Source organism: Theobroma umbraticum, unplaced genomic scaffold (genome assembly GCF_002168275.2).
Source record: "Theobroma umbraticum cultivar Fairchild unplaced genomic scaffold, ASM216827v3 scaffold_147.0, whole genome shotgun sequence".
NCBI lineage: Eukaryota > Viridiplantae > Streptophyta > Magnoliopsida > Malvales > Malvaceae > Theobroma > Theobroma umbraticum.
Window position 1 is genome coordinate 3757867 of NW_018397259.1, and position 13034 is coordinate 3770900.

Genomic DNA, 13034 nt, shown 5'->3' on the forward strand with positions numbered 1-13034 from the left:
TTTGCAACTCATGATCCTACTAAAGATCTTCTCAGACACAGCAGCTTGAATGAACGACAAAGCTCTGTATCGCTTTGCTACTTCTTCAGAATATTGCTTGATTTGATTTATGGTTGCATTGTCTCTCAAAGTAGCAGGTTCTTCATCAGTTTCAACAGCTGACCAGAGGTCATAACCTCTAAGAAAAGCCTCCATCTTAACAACCCAAACTTGATAGTTTTTGCCATCAAATATAGTTAGAGATACATGAGAAGCTGAAGGTGAAGACATGCTGGAAATGTCAGGAGATGAATCAACAAAGAAGGAAGAAGAATTCTTGATATTTATAAGTTCAACAAGATCCTAAGAATGCTCTGATACCATGTTAATATTATGAAGAGATAAAGAGCAGTGCATATGTACTGGAGATAATGATCAGAATTATATCATTAATACAAAAAAAACAAGGTTTATATACCTTGTCTACACAAAGACACTTGTACATATATTTGACAAGTGTAAGTGTTGGCTTACATGCAAACCAACACATCAAAAGACAGCTCAAACATAGCCATAATATTAACTATCAGTACAGCAAAGCAAACTAAATCAAAAACAGAGGACAATGTGTTATCAAAATAACATCTACTTGCTGCCACCATGCAAGTATTATTCCTCAACAGTATTTATTTAATGAGATTGATGCACTTGTTCTTGCACTAGGCATGGTGTCTTTTACACATACACTACGAGAAGATAATTATTTTGCAGATTCTCTAACAAAATTTGGAGTTAACGGAAATACGATGTTCTCAACATTATGGTAACTTTTGATATTTTTATTGGGTTGAGATGCTGTGTTAATATTTTGATTTACTTATGACTTTTGCATTGTCTTACGATACTGAGCAACTTAGGTGAATCGTTTGTATGATGATACTGAGTATCACTAGGCTTGTATCTTGATTGTATATCCTTACCTTAATTTCCATATATGGGTTGATCTTTACAATGTAGTTTCTGTAATTTTAATACAAATTTCATTTGACTGAGAAAAAAAGGGTGATGACACCTTAGAAAGCAAGGAAGAAGGTGCAGAGGCTAAAGAACAAGCTTTTTCTGTACTTGACTAATCATACGTTGAACAAAGGGGAAGGGCATTTTCCTTACAAAGTTGTAATTTCGATATGTTGTAGTGCTTTGTGGATGGATTAAGGCCAGGTGGTCCGGAATCAGTGATGGGACAGGTTAGTTAATAACTAACTTAGATACTAGTCACCTTGTTCACACAGGATTTTGTTTCACGCCCAACTTGGCTTTACATGCATATATACCTAATGGGCTCTTGTCCTTTTGTGGGCAAAGATGTATATAATTGAGCTTAGGCTAGGTGTTTTAATTTGTTGTACAAGCAGAAGTAGAAGCAGAAGCAATATTCTAAGCAAAAATAAAAGCAAACAACAACATGTCAGCGGAGAATGCTAACCCCGATGCACTGGCTCAAGCAGATTGTAGGATAATAAATAAGACTGGCAAAGCTCTGACATTCGTAGTGTCCAAAGACTGAGTGGGGAAGCTTGGGTACTCACGGCTCGTTCTAGAGGAGCAAGATTCAGATGGTCCTTTGCTGGTGCATTTCGTGGAGATGCCGCCTGACAATTCAAGCGGTGGATCAGTTGGGTTTGTTGTGTATCGCTACCAACATAAAGATGGGGTCCAAAAGGACTGGTGCATAGCCTGGAGCAACAAAGGTGAAAGAAACAAGGTAATTTCCACTTTTAATTTGTTGGTAATTAATCATTTGGATTAATTACCAAAAGGAAGAAGCAAAGAATGGCTGCCAACTGGTCAATCCCACTGCCTGGAACTCTCAAACTCAACACTGATGGCGCAGCAAAAGACAAATCCGGACCTGCTGGTATTGGAGGAGTGATCAGGGACCACCATGGCTTCATTCGGGGAACTTTCTCTGAAAACATTGACATTGAGGACTCCAATTTTGCTGAATTTTATGCCATTAGGGAAGGAATCAGCTTCTTCTTTTCCATCTCCCTAGGCTGCCACTCATTATCTAGTTGTGGAGAGCGACTCTGCCAATGCTATCAATTGGGCGCAACACCACTGCAAAGTCCCTTGGCGGATGAAAAATATTTCGAATGCCATTGAAACTTTCTTGCGTAGAAGCACAAGAATCACCTTCAAGCAGGTAATGAGGGAAGCCAACAACGTTGCAGATGGATTGGCCAAAGCAGGGGTATTAAGAGACTCAAACTTCAAAGCCTACTTTCAAAACCAACAAGGGGAGAGTACATGAACTCTTCTTTCAATGCAAGGGCTTTATTAATCCGGTTACTTTCATCTACCCCTATGTCTTTTCATTTGATATGATTTCTCACTTCATCCTTTGTTTGTCATGCTCTGTACCTCAATGCTGGAAGTAGCAGATCTCTTTTTTTGTAATCTGCTACTCTTTTGCATGGCATTCCTGAAATGCCTTTTGCTTGTCCCCCATAAGACACTATAAAGGCCTATATATCACCAACAAATCCCACCTAAAACACTCTACGGAGAAGAAAAGAAATGAAACAAGACAAGAAAATGAATACAACTAATGTTGATATTGATATGTGAAGATTTAATTCTTCAGTTTACATGGGAGTAGTTTTACACTGATTAGTTGGATATAAGAAATCCGTGTAAGTTGAGCAGTGGTTGAAGCTAAGGCTTGATACTTAACCTCAGCATTAGACGTAGCCACTGTTGGTTGCTTCTTAGAACTTGAGCTCCAGGATTTGCAATTTCCTCCGGGACAAGAGCAGTAACCTGTTGTGGATCGTCTGTTGAGAGCATAGCCAACCCAATCTATCTGCATTAGAAAGCCATATAAAGCTAGGTGATTAGTAGATAAATAGTCAAAGTGCCACGTGATTGTCCCTTTTAACAAATCTGAGAATTCTCTTAACCACCTTAAAATGGAATTATATATGATGGGGTATGCATATATAAAGCAAATAGATGGTGTCGTGAGCGTGTTATGCCTTGCAAAGAGAGATGAGTGAGCTGTGCTACAAACAAAGCCTAAGGGAATAAGAACAGATTGAATCGACCAAACCAGGGTCTTGGGCTTGGCAAAGGCCATATGGAGAGCCTTGAGAGACATGGTGAGGTTTGTTGGTATCCTTGAATCTTGGAGGTTGTCCAATGTAGACAAGTTCTAGTGGTTGATCATGTGAAGGAAGACATTTTTGACATCTAATTGCATATAATATCCCACCTGTTTGCCAGGGCAACAGCGAAGACAATGTGAATGGTGGTCGGCTTAACCACAAGAGAGAAGTTTTCTAAGAAATCTAAGCCTTCAACTAATCGAGTAAAGCGTTTACATTGAAATGAAATTTGCCTCAACTTTCACAGTAATTAAAATTTTATGATTTTTGAAATAATAACAAAAAACTCTTTAACCAAACATATGACTTATATTACAAATATATATATATATATAAGCATATTATATTTGCGGATGGCTAGAGAAAAACATAAAGAATTTTTTAAGATTAGTAGGAAAATGTTTTTCACGAGGACCCAAATAACAAAAATTATTTTTAAAATTTTTTATATAACAGAAAAAATTAAAGTTTTAAGTAAAATATTTTTCAGAAAAGAACTTTTCCTCTGATAAGTAAAATATTTTACGTGCAATTTCCCGTCTTTTAACTGTGATTTGAAAGTATTGTACACATCTACTTTCTCCAGCATCTTTGTCTGTTACAAACATCACGAATTTATTTCATGCACTTTGTTCTTCCTTGGCCTCATGAACCTCGTGTCGTGTCCTTCCAAAGAAGAACCTCATGCATGCATGGCTGTATCCAGATATGCATCCATCCAGTCATGTCGTAGACACCTTTAAATGGCCTGTTACTATCATCTACACAAGTTTCACTTATCCACCCAGTTTAAACCTTCCAAAAATAGCGTGCCTGGAATCCAGATTTTCTAGATCATCACTATATGTATACAAGCATTCAATTCAACTAACGTGGAGATCAGCCACGCTGCTATATGTATCCAAAGCTCCCATGAAAAAGTGGCCGAGGATTTGTACAATTATCCTGAGGCAGATCCACAATCTAATTTTCTGCAGCAAATCTCAAGTGATTGCTACTGCATCTATGGCCTTCAAATTCTGACTAGAAAACAAGCAGCCGATCAATAGAAGCTTCCCCATATCAGTACACTACTTTGGAACCAAAAAGATGCAAAAGCATGCTTGAGCACTATCATAGCAGCCAAGTCCACACACAATGCGCACCTACAAAAGGCCATTCTATAAATGCTTACAAAGGCAAAACGTTTTTTATCCCAAAATCATCACCAGTTCAGAAAGGAAAAGAAAATGTGGTAAATTGCATAGCCTCAAACTTGATAGGGAGAGCTTTGAAAGGGAAAAAAAAGAGGGTAAATAGCAAGACCTCAACCTTGATGGAGATGCAAACAGTCTACTATAACAGTCAACAGTGGAAATGATTGCATCTGGGTTGAAGCAATGCTTTATTCACAATCACATATATAGTTTTACCATTGGCCAAACATCCCTTCTAGACAGGTTACATTATTCGTGTCCTCTATGTGGTACCTGAAAGTTCCCCTGGTCCATTTTGTATCCGTTTACCCAACTTTAACAGAATGATAGGGTTAACTATAGATAAGCTATGTGTAGCAAGCCTCCAGACTTTTTTCCTCGGCATATACAGAGACATCAGGCATCGGCAGCCTTCTCAATAGGTGCAGCATTTGAACTGCCATTCAACTTGGCACGTTTAGCTTCTACATCTTTGACAGCTGCCTTGATAGCATCCTCTGCAAGCATGCTGCAGTGCAACTTAACCGGGGGAAGTGCAAGATGTTTCGCGATCTCCCTGTAATATATTTATGCAAGTAAAAACACAATAAAATACTAAACTTTGCAGTCCACCATGACTAAATCTAATTGAAGGGAACATTTAAAGAACAAAAAAGAAAGAAACACACAACCCTGAGTTGAACCCAAGGTAAAGTACAACCAAACAGGGACTTGGATGTGTACCCTGCATGGTCACACCATCAGTTTGAAAAAAATAAATAAATTAAAAGACAACAGCATTGTTTTGCATCAATCTTTTATTGCTTCATTTCTTCCACCATGTGTTACCCTACCACTAATTTGTTCACATGTTATTATATGTTGCCTTCAAACCTGAAACAGACCAGTTGAGAATCCCATGAAAGCTATGAATTAGCTTATGTTCTGCTTTAGGTGAGTTCTGATAATCTATTTACACAATCACATAATTACGATTTACACCATACATATATTGCAATGGCAAAATCACAATCACATCAAACATTTTCCTCTCTGGACTAACCTCTTATGTCTCCATAATTGTATTTTTATATTGATTTTTACAATTGTTAAATGGTTGATACTTAAAATCATAGTCTGGAACTTAATTAATCATTAAAATACTCAATACACAATGTTAAACATGGTTTTGATCCTCCGGCTGGCTTTATTTGAGCAGACGCTCTGTCTTCTGTGATTTGATTGCCATAATTAAGCTTTCATATACTGTGCTATAATATAAAAACTAAAACTTCGACATCTACACATGGAGAATAGAGAATATCCTAGAATTACTGAAATTTAACAAGCATAATCCAAAATTCTGTCTAGCGAGGCAAGTAATTAGTGCTTTCACTTAGCAGATACAGATATGACTGGATGAAAGAGCAGATAGAAACTTGCTAGAAAGGAAGTTAAAGGAATGGGCGAAAGAGGACGATCTACCCATGGAAGGATTAAGATTCTTCATTAAAAAAAAAATCCCTAGGAACAGAAAGTACGGATAAATTAATTACATAAACAAATTCCACTTAACTAGTTCAAAAATCTGATGTAAAAACCGCATAAAAACGTGCAATCTGATGAGCAAATGAACAAAAAGGAAAGGAAAAAAGCAATACCACAAAGTATCCTTGTAGAATATATGAGTCGAGTACATACATACTTATAAATTAACTTCGAGATAAGGAACTAATACTTACGTGTTTTTAATGGTTAGCACCTCCTCCGTGCTCTTCCCTTTCACCCATTCAGTAGCTGCAACAAGACGAACCCAAAGTTACTACACAGCTCCTTCGCAATAATAGAAGGCCATTGCAATAAACTCCAAAGTACCAATTTTAGAATAACATTCATAAAGCAGTTCAGGCCTTTCAATAACAATCACAAACCAGGATACAACAGTTATGGATTTGAAATTAAATCCTTCCGTACGGTTTTTAATAGAAGAAAACAAGGATAAAAGAAAAAAAAATACTACAAATTCAATGAAAAAATTAATCGACACCAACAAATCTCATTAACCAGAAGTAAAAAAAGGCATACCAACAGAAGAAGACGCAATCGCAGATCCACAGCCGAAGGTTTTAAAGCAAGCATCAACGATTTTTCCAGAGTCATCGTCGATTTTTATTTGCAGCTTCATGACATCGCCACAAGCCGGAGCCCCGACCAAGCCCGTGCCAACGTTCGGATCGTTCTTATCGAAGGACCCGACATTACGAGGATTGTTGTAGTGGTCGATGACATTCTCGTGGTAAAGACGTGGCAGAATCTGAACGGGCCGTGATGGAAACTCGCATGACGCTAGCCCGAGCAGCCTCTTCGACGCCTGCCTCAACATCCTCGCGTTCGATTTTGCGGTGAAGAATTTTCCAGGTTCTGTTAGGGTTTGGAACTCTGGATGTGAAGTAAATGAATATCAGAGCTTCAAGAGCCAGTTACAGGGGACACGTGGAGGGCGAAGGATAGATTCTAGAGTTTGAAAGCTAAGACACGTGTGACAGTGTCTCTCCCGAATAACTGGATTAGATTGTACTCTTATTTAGCCACGTCAACAAAAATCTAACCGGTTTGCCTGTTAGGAAGAAGACACAAACAGATTTATTTTAATCTGCTTTTAAGGTCCTACGGCATTCATCCAATACATGCATGTACAGTTTAGCCCGCTTTTATCTATTAAGCAGATACATATTTGGTGGGTTAAAGCCTTTATTTATAAAATTAACTCTCATTTCATCTCTTATCGACTTAGAATTATTATGCAATGTTTTGATTATATTAATTCTTTTATTTATAAAAAAGAAAAATTTATTTTAATTTTAATTTAAATTTATCTTGATATTGATATTATTAGTTCTTTCATCCATAAAGAAAAAAATTTATATTGATTTAAATTTACTTCCATATTTACATTGACGTTGATGTTATTAACTTTTTCACACATAATGAAAAAAATTTTCATTTTAGTTTAAATTTACCTTAATTTTGATATTTTATAAATGTCTTACATTTTCAATTAAAAACTGTTTATGAAATGAAAAAAATCTTTATTTATAAATTTAAAACTCTTTTTATCTCTTACTTATATAAAATTCATAATATATTTATAAAAATACTAAAAATTGTCTATTAAATGAAAAAAAAATTATTTATAAGCTTCAAATTCATTTTATCGCTTGTTGATATGAACTTCATAATATACTTATAGTGATATTCATTAAAGCTTATATATTGTGTGTGAATTTAATGGTGATTACAAGGGGACAGGCTCTCTTTTCCTTCATAACGAAAGGTTGCATTGCAGTAAACGTTTGGAAACGATCATCCTGGAAAAGGCTTTCGGCAAAGCACACGAAGCTACAGCATTCCTAACCAACTTGCTGAATGAGTTACACTTGCCTGGACCCATTGGTTTGAGACACCCTTCACTAAAATTGTAAGAAGACCACGTATCTGAATCCCATTTTTTAGGCTAAATATTTGTTCAGCTAGATTTCCGCTCAGGGGCTTATCCCATTTCATCTCAAAGCAGTCAAGACTCAGGAATTGGACAACTTCTGAATCAAATATTTAGTCTGTATAGCTACTGATTCATTCCATTGTTAAGAAAAACTTATAACATAAAACCAATGCATCCGCAACAATTTAACTACATACTAGGTTAAAACGAAAACTCTATCTCCTTGATTTGAAGGACTTACAAACCAACTGATAACATTTTAACTGTCTCCTATTCAAAACTGCCTTGAGAAGGGTACAAAAGATACATCAACAACCATAATCGGGCACAATCTCCAGCCAGATCAACAAAATTGAGCAAAAAAGTTTGTTTCTCAACATAAAAATAAATTGTAAGGTTCTTGTATAGCTTCTCCCCATAACATAATTTGATCCTCTGCAAGAGAAAAACCACATCAATAAACAATCCAAGGAGTTAAGCAAGTACAGGGAAAAGGTACAGTGAATGCATGCAACTACAACCTAAAGTTCTCTGCATCATGAAATCAAGTCCACCAATTGATACATTCAAAAGATTTATCATATTCATCCACATTCAAACAATGCATATATAACAATTGGTTGAAGAGAAAGGTTGTTAAGTCTCACTGCTATCCAATTTGTGGTTCTGATCAGGAAATAACCGAGCATGTTATTTTCCATTGTCAGTGGGGCGCAAGTACGGTTTGAGATGGGGTTCATTTAGTTCTGAGAATAAATACAGACTTGATGAACAGGTTTTGTTTCTCGGCTGTAGTCTACCTAGGACATATATCAAGAATGAAACATTGAAAAAAATCATCATGACCAGAATTGGTTTTATTTGTTGGACAATTTGGAAGGCTAGATGTGAAGCTGTATTTGATCATTCTCTCCCAACCCACCAACAGTACTGCAAGAGCAGAGGCTAGCTACAAAACTTTTAAACACCTCAGAAGCTGTTCCTTACAGATCAACAGATGAGAATTGGCAGACAAAATTGGATACAGAAACGTGGCAAGCCCCCCATGAAGGATGGATCAAAATCAATTGTGATGGCTCAGTCAGGGAAGTAAGGCAGCTGGAATTGGAGTCATAGCTCGAGATAACACTGATCAAGTGATTGATGATATTGGCAGGAATATTATGCAGAATCTATTGGTGGAAGCAGAGGCTATGAGAAAGAGACCTCTTTTGGCAAACTAGAAGGGTTTTCAGCAAGTGATCCTCGAATCTGACTCGAAGGAACTTAAAAGGGAATTGAAAAAGACAAACAGCAGAGAGAAAAAGTGGAAGCTATTGCCAGTGCTGAGAGACATTGGAAGACTAAGACAGCAAATCAGACATTCCAAGCTTAGTTAGGTGTCAAGACCTGCTAACTACACAGCAGATTGGATTGTGACCCAGTCACAAAGGATGAAGCATCCAAAGGATTGGGTGCAAGCATTTTCATCTTGAAAAGGGTGGTCTGCCTGCACCTCCATGGTTTTGTTTCGTAGTTTCTACTAGTACAACTAGACTTATAAATGCATAACAATTGTCTCTGGATTGCAATAAAAGAATGACTACACACAGAGAATGCACCCTGAGAGGATCAAGCAATTCTCACTCTTCAAACAAATATCCAATTTATTGACGAACAATTAGGCCATTCACCATAAAAAGTGATTCATAAGTATAACAGGAGCTCATAGGTTAAAAATTAAAAAAGAAATTGCCCACCAAAGCATATTTCCATCTTTTTTTCTTTTTGGTATTCAATAATTTATTCCAATACCAGGCACTCAGTATGCATACCCAAAAGGAAAACAACTTCTACAAGGAGCTCTTACAAACAGAACATCTCAAAGATTTATAGAGAATGCACCTTGTCTAAGAAACATGTATGGCTAGCAGATGCATGGCAGACAGAACACCATAAAAGAAACACAAATGAAGAGAAAAAGTAAAACTAAGAACAATGCATGTGATGGCCTTACATGTCTTAACGTCTTTGAGTCTTTCCAATGGAACGCTTCCCAGAGAACAAGTGCTTTGGTTTTAATGTAGGAATAACCCTATCAGCCTCTCCACGACGAGCATTCTTGTTCCTCTTCTTAACAGATTTCTTTGCCAATTTAATCGCCTTAACCTTTTGAGCAGAATCCTTCAAGCCCTCTCCAGGTACAACTTCAGTAGGAGGTCGTGACCGTGACCGTGACCTTGACCGTGACCTTGACCGTGACATAGACCTCAGACGAAGCTTTTTGTTTGGTTCATTACCATCTATATCCATAGCATCACCACCATCACCCTCTCTCCTGTCAACTGATCGCTCCCTTTTCCGGCCTCTCGACTTGCTCCTAGCACGATTAATTGCAAGAGAAGGATCCAGCCCCAAAGCAGACAGCTGCATGCCCATCCTGTCTGTTGTGAACTTTCTGTCTGTGTCATGTTTTCTTGGTACAATGGGCCGACTCTCTGCAGTGCTTTTCTTTATCCTATGCTGTTGAATAAGCAAACTTTTCTTTTTCCTTATCTCAGCCAGTGCTTCTTGCTCTTCTGGGGATAATTCTTGGCCATCCATCTCAAAGTCATCAGCTTCCTCCTCTGCTTGCCGAAGACCCTCTTCACGTTCCAACTCTTCAAGTCTTAACAATATATCAGGGTCAATGAAGTCGTATACATTGTGACCATCAAGAATTTCAGGCATTATATCTTCTTTCCATTCATCATTAGCCAATATATAATTCTTCCTCAAATTAGCAGAGTATACACCAGCACCACCATTCTCATCCTCCAAATCCTTTTCAGTTTTCCTCTTCTCCTTCTCTGCTGCTTGCTTAGCTTTAGCTTCCAAAACAGCCTGAGGTATGCAAGGAGGCCGTTCCTTCTGGTCTCGTGGTTTTGGTATTGCAACATGAAACCTATTGAGGCAGTCATTTATTTTCTTGGATTTCATCTTCAATTCAACCCTCTGATTCAGTAACCTTTCACAAGCTGCATTCTTCACAGAAATCACTCCATCCTCAGTCAAAGTACTCATCGTCAATAGCACCCCTTCTTCGTTCGCAGGCTCACCTCCTTGACCAATCACAGTCTTCATGGCTTCAGCTTTCATATCCATGACCAATTTCCTGTCTTCCTCAGATATGCCGTCCAGTGGCTGCAAATCAGTCTTATTGCAAACAATGATCAAGGGTTTGTTCATAAAGAGAGATTTAATGCTGTGAAAAAGAGCTGCTTGCTGGGCAATGCTGTACCCACATGACCCAGATACATCCAGGAAGAACAACACCGCAGCTCGCAGGTGAGCCAATGCTGTAATACTGCACATCTCAATAATGTTTCGATCTTCAAATGGCCTGTCCAAAATCCCAGGTGTATCAATTACTTGATATCTAAGGTACTTGTAATCGGTATGACCCACAAAGAGTGACTTGGTAGTGAAAGCATAAGGCTGAACATCTACATCGGCCCTTGTGATTTTGTTCATAAATGAACTCTTGCCAACATTAGGGTACCCACAAATCAAGATGGTCCGAGTATTTGGATCAATTGATGGTAACCTTGCCATATGTTGCCTAATCTGCTCAAGGTAAGCCAAACTTGGGCCAATCCTTTTAATGACAGTACACATACGACCAAGAGCAGCAACCTTTAGAGACTTGCACCGATAGAGTGAGTCACCATACTTCAACAGCTTGACATAATCTTTAGCGATCTTACTAATAAGGTTCCTCGCAGTATTTATTTGGCCAAGAGCAAGCTTGTAGTGATCCTTGTTGTAGAGCACATGAAGAAGATCACCATAGAATGGATGGATATCATCCAGGCGAGGGAACTCATCAATTATTGTTGAAAGCTTCTCATGAAAATTCTGCTGGGTGTATTTCACTTTACGCATATAAAACTGTCGGAGACGGGAAATAGCATACCCTTTGTGGACAACAGTTGGCGTTTGACGTTGGGTACGCGAGAGAATAATGTCTATGAAGTCCTTCCCATTTGGTACAACAGTGATTTTTTTAAAATTGTATTGAACCATTTTTATTGTTGGTCTGCAAAACCAAGATGAATTAGGCTAAATTAAAAGGATTTCGGGAACAATAGAGAAATGATGCTGGATGGATATTAGACAAAGGAAGCAAACCCCTCAGCAAATAAAATGTTGAAGCCAAATTCATTTGCCAGAAAAAATGAATAAAAGACCCCTTAGAAAAATAAAAACTACCCATAAAAATCTGTATACACAAACTATTACAAATTAAGGAAACGATAAACTGTGCCAGCCTAAAAGATTAATCTACATGGGTGAAGCATGCTAACAACAATCATATTAACAAAGTAACTATAAATCTTAATTCCAGTTCTTCCATTATACTAACCCACTTCTACCATGGACTCAGAAATTAACAATAAAATCCAGCAACCAAAACTGAAAAAAAAGGGAAGAATACTCACAGGTTTCAGTTATGAAGCTATTTTCCTCCAAACCCAGAAAACAAATTCCACTGAAATTTTAAAAAGTTGGCTTCGTTCTCCTTCAAGGGTCGGTTTTCACTAGTTTTATCTCTAGTCGGCTTTGTCGGCCGAGAGAAAGAGCAAAGAGTAGAGAGGCATTGTTAGGGTTTTAGGTTTCTTTATATCAGTTAGTATATTTGTGAAAACGCAGTAAATGTCAAAAATCTCCCAAAACATTATATAATTACAATGACGCCCAAAACTTTTAAAATATACATTTTCTACCAAAATGTTTATAATTAAGATAAAATACCCCACTCTTACATTTTAATCAAAATTTAAAAAAGATCCATTAATTTTTAAAATGAATACTTTTTCACTAGAGTGCAAATATTATTAACAATATTATGAAAAGATTAAATATGTTATTTTTATTAATTTAAAAATTTATTATTATATTTTTAAAAAAATAAATAAAATAAGAAACATTTTCAAATGAAGTGAGTTTGTTTTTAATTAATAAAATTATATAATAGTAATTTTAAAAATTAATCAATGAGAAAATTGTGTTTTTCCTCTTGCCATGTTATCAAGTTGACAAAAACATTATCAGTTGACTAACAACTGAAGTTACAGATCTAATAAAAAAAAATTTTAAGATAAGGTGTATATTTTAAAAATTAATACATTTTTATATAATTTTTATCCAAATTTAAAAAATAAAAATATTTTATCTTATTATTATATAGTT

The 13034-nt window shown here is 36.8% G+C and overlaps 2 protein-coding genes across 2 annotated transcripts; both read right to left on the reverse strand.

The window, feature by feature from the left end:
* Positions 1-4357: 4357 nt before the first annotated feature.
* On the reverse strand, positions 4358-6801 carry LOC110415685 (iron-sulfur cluster assembly protein 1-like). Its single transcript, XM_021427378.2, has 3 exons — positions 6407-6801; positions 6064-6118; positions 4358-4898 (listed from the first exon to the last, which is right to left on the reverse strand). Exons 1-3 carry the CDS (start codon positions 6702-6704, stop codon positions 4739-4741), a joined length of 513 nt encoding a protein of 170 aa, XP_021283053.1. The 5' UTR covers positions 6705-6801; the 3' UTR covers positions 4358-4738.
* A 1117-nt stretch (positions 6802-7918) lies between these two features.
* On the reverse strand, positions 7919-12448 carry LOC110415448 (nucleolar GTP-binding protein 1-like). Its single transcript, XM_021427112.2, has 3 exons — positions 12284-12448; positions 9820-11880; positions 7919-8258 (listed from the first exon to the last, which is right to left on the reverse strand). Exon 2 carries the CDS (start codon positions 11865-11867, stop codon positions 9825-9827), a length of 2043 nt encoding a protein of 680 aa, XP_021282787.1. The 5' UTR covers positions 11868-11880; positions 12284-12448; the 3' UTR covers positions 7919-8258; positions 9820-9824.
* Positions 12449-13034: the final 586 nt, after the last annotated feature.

What these genes read in the sequence shown, in the direction of transcription:
- LOC110415685 (XM_021427378.2), bottom strand. Translation starts at nt 6,704, where the DNA reads ATGTTGAGGCAGGCGTCGAAGAGGCTGCTCGGGCTAGCGTCATGCGAG. An exon ending in GATTGCGTCTTCTTCTGTTG is followed by an intron (nt 6,119 to 6,406) that starts GTATGCCTTTTT and finishes GTCTTGTTGCAG; the next exon opens with CTACTGAATGGGTGAAAGGG. An exon ending in GTGCTAACCATTAAAAACAC is followed by an intron (nt 4,899 to 6,063) that starts GTAAGTATTAGT and finishes AATATATTACAG; the next exon opens with GGAGATCGCGAAACATCTTG.
- LOC110415448 (XM_021427112.2), bottom strand. Translation starts at nt 11,867, where the DNA reads ATGGTTCAATACAATTTTAAAAAAATCACTGTTGTACCAAATGGGAAG.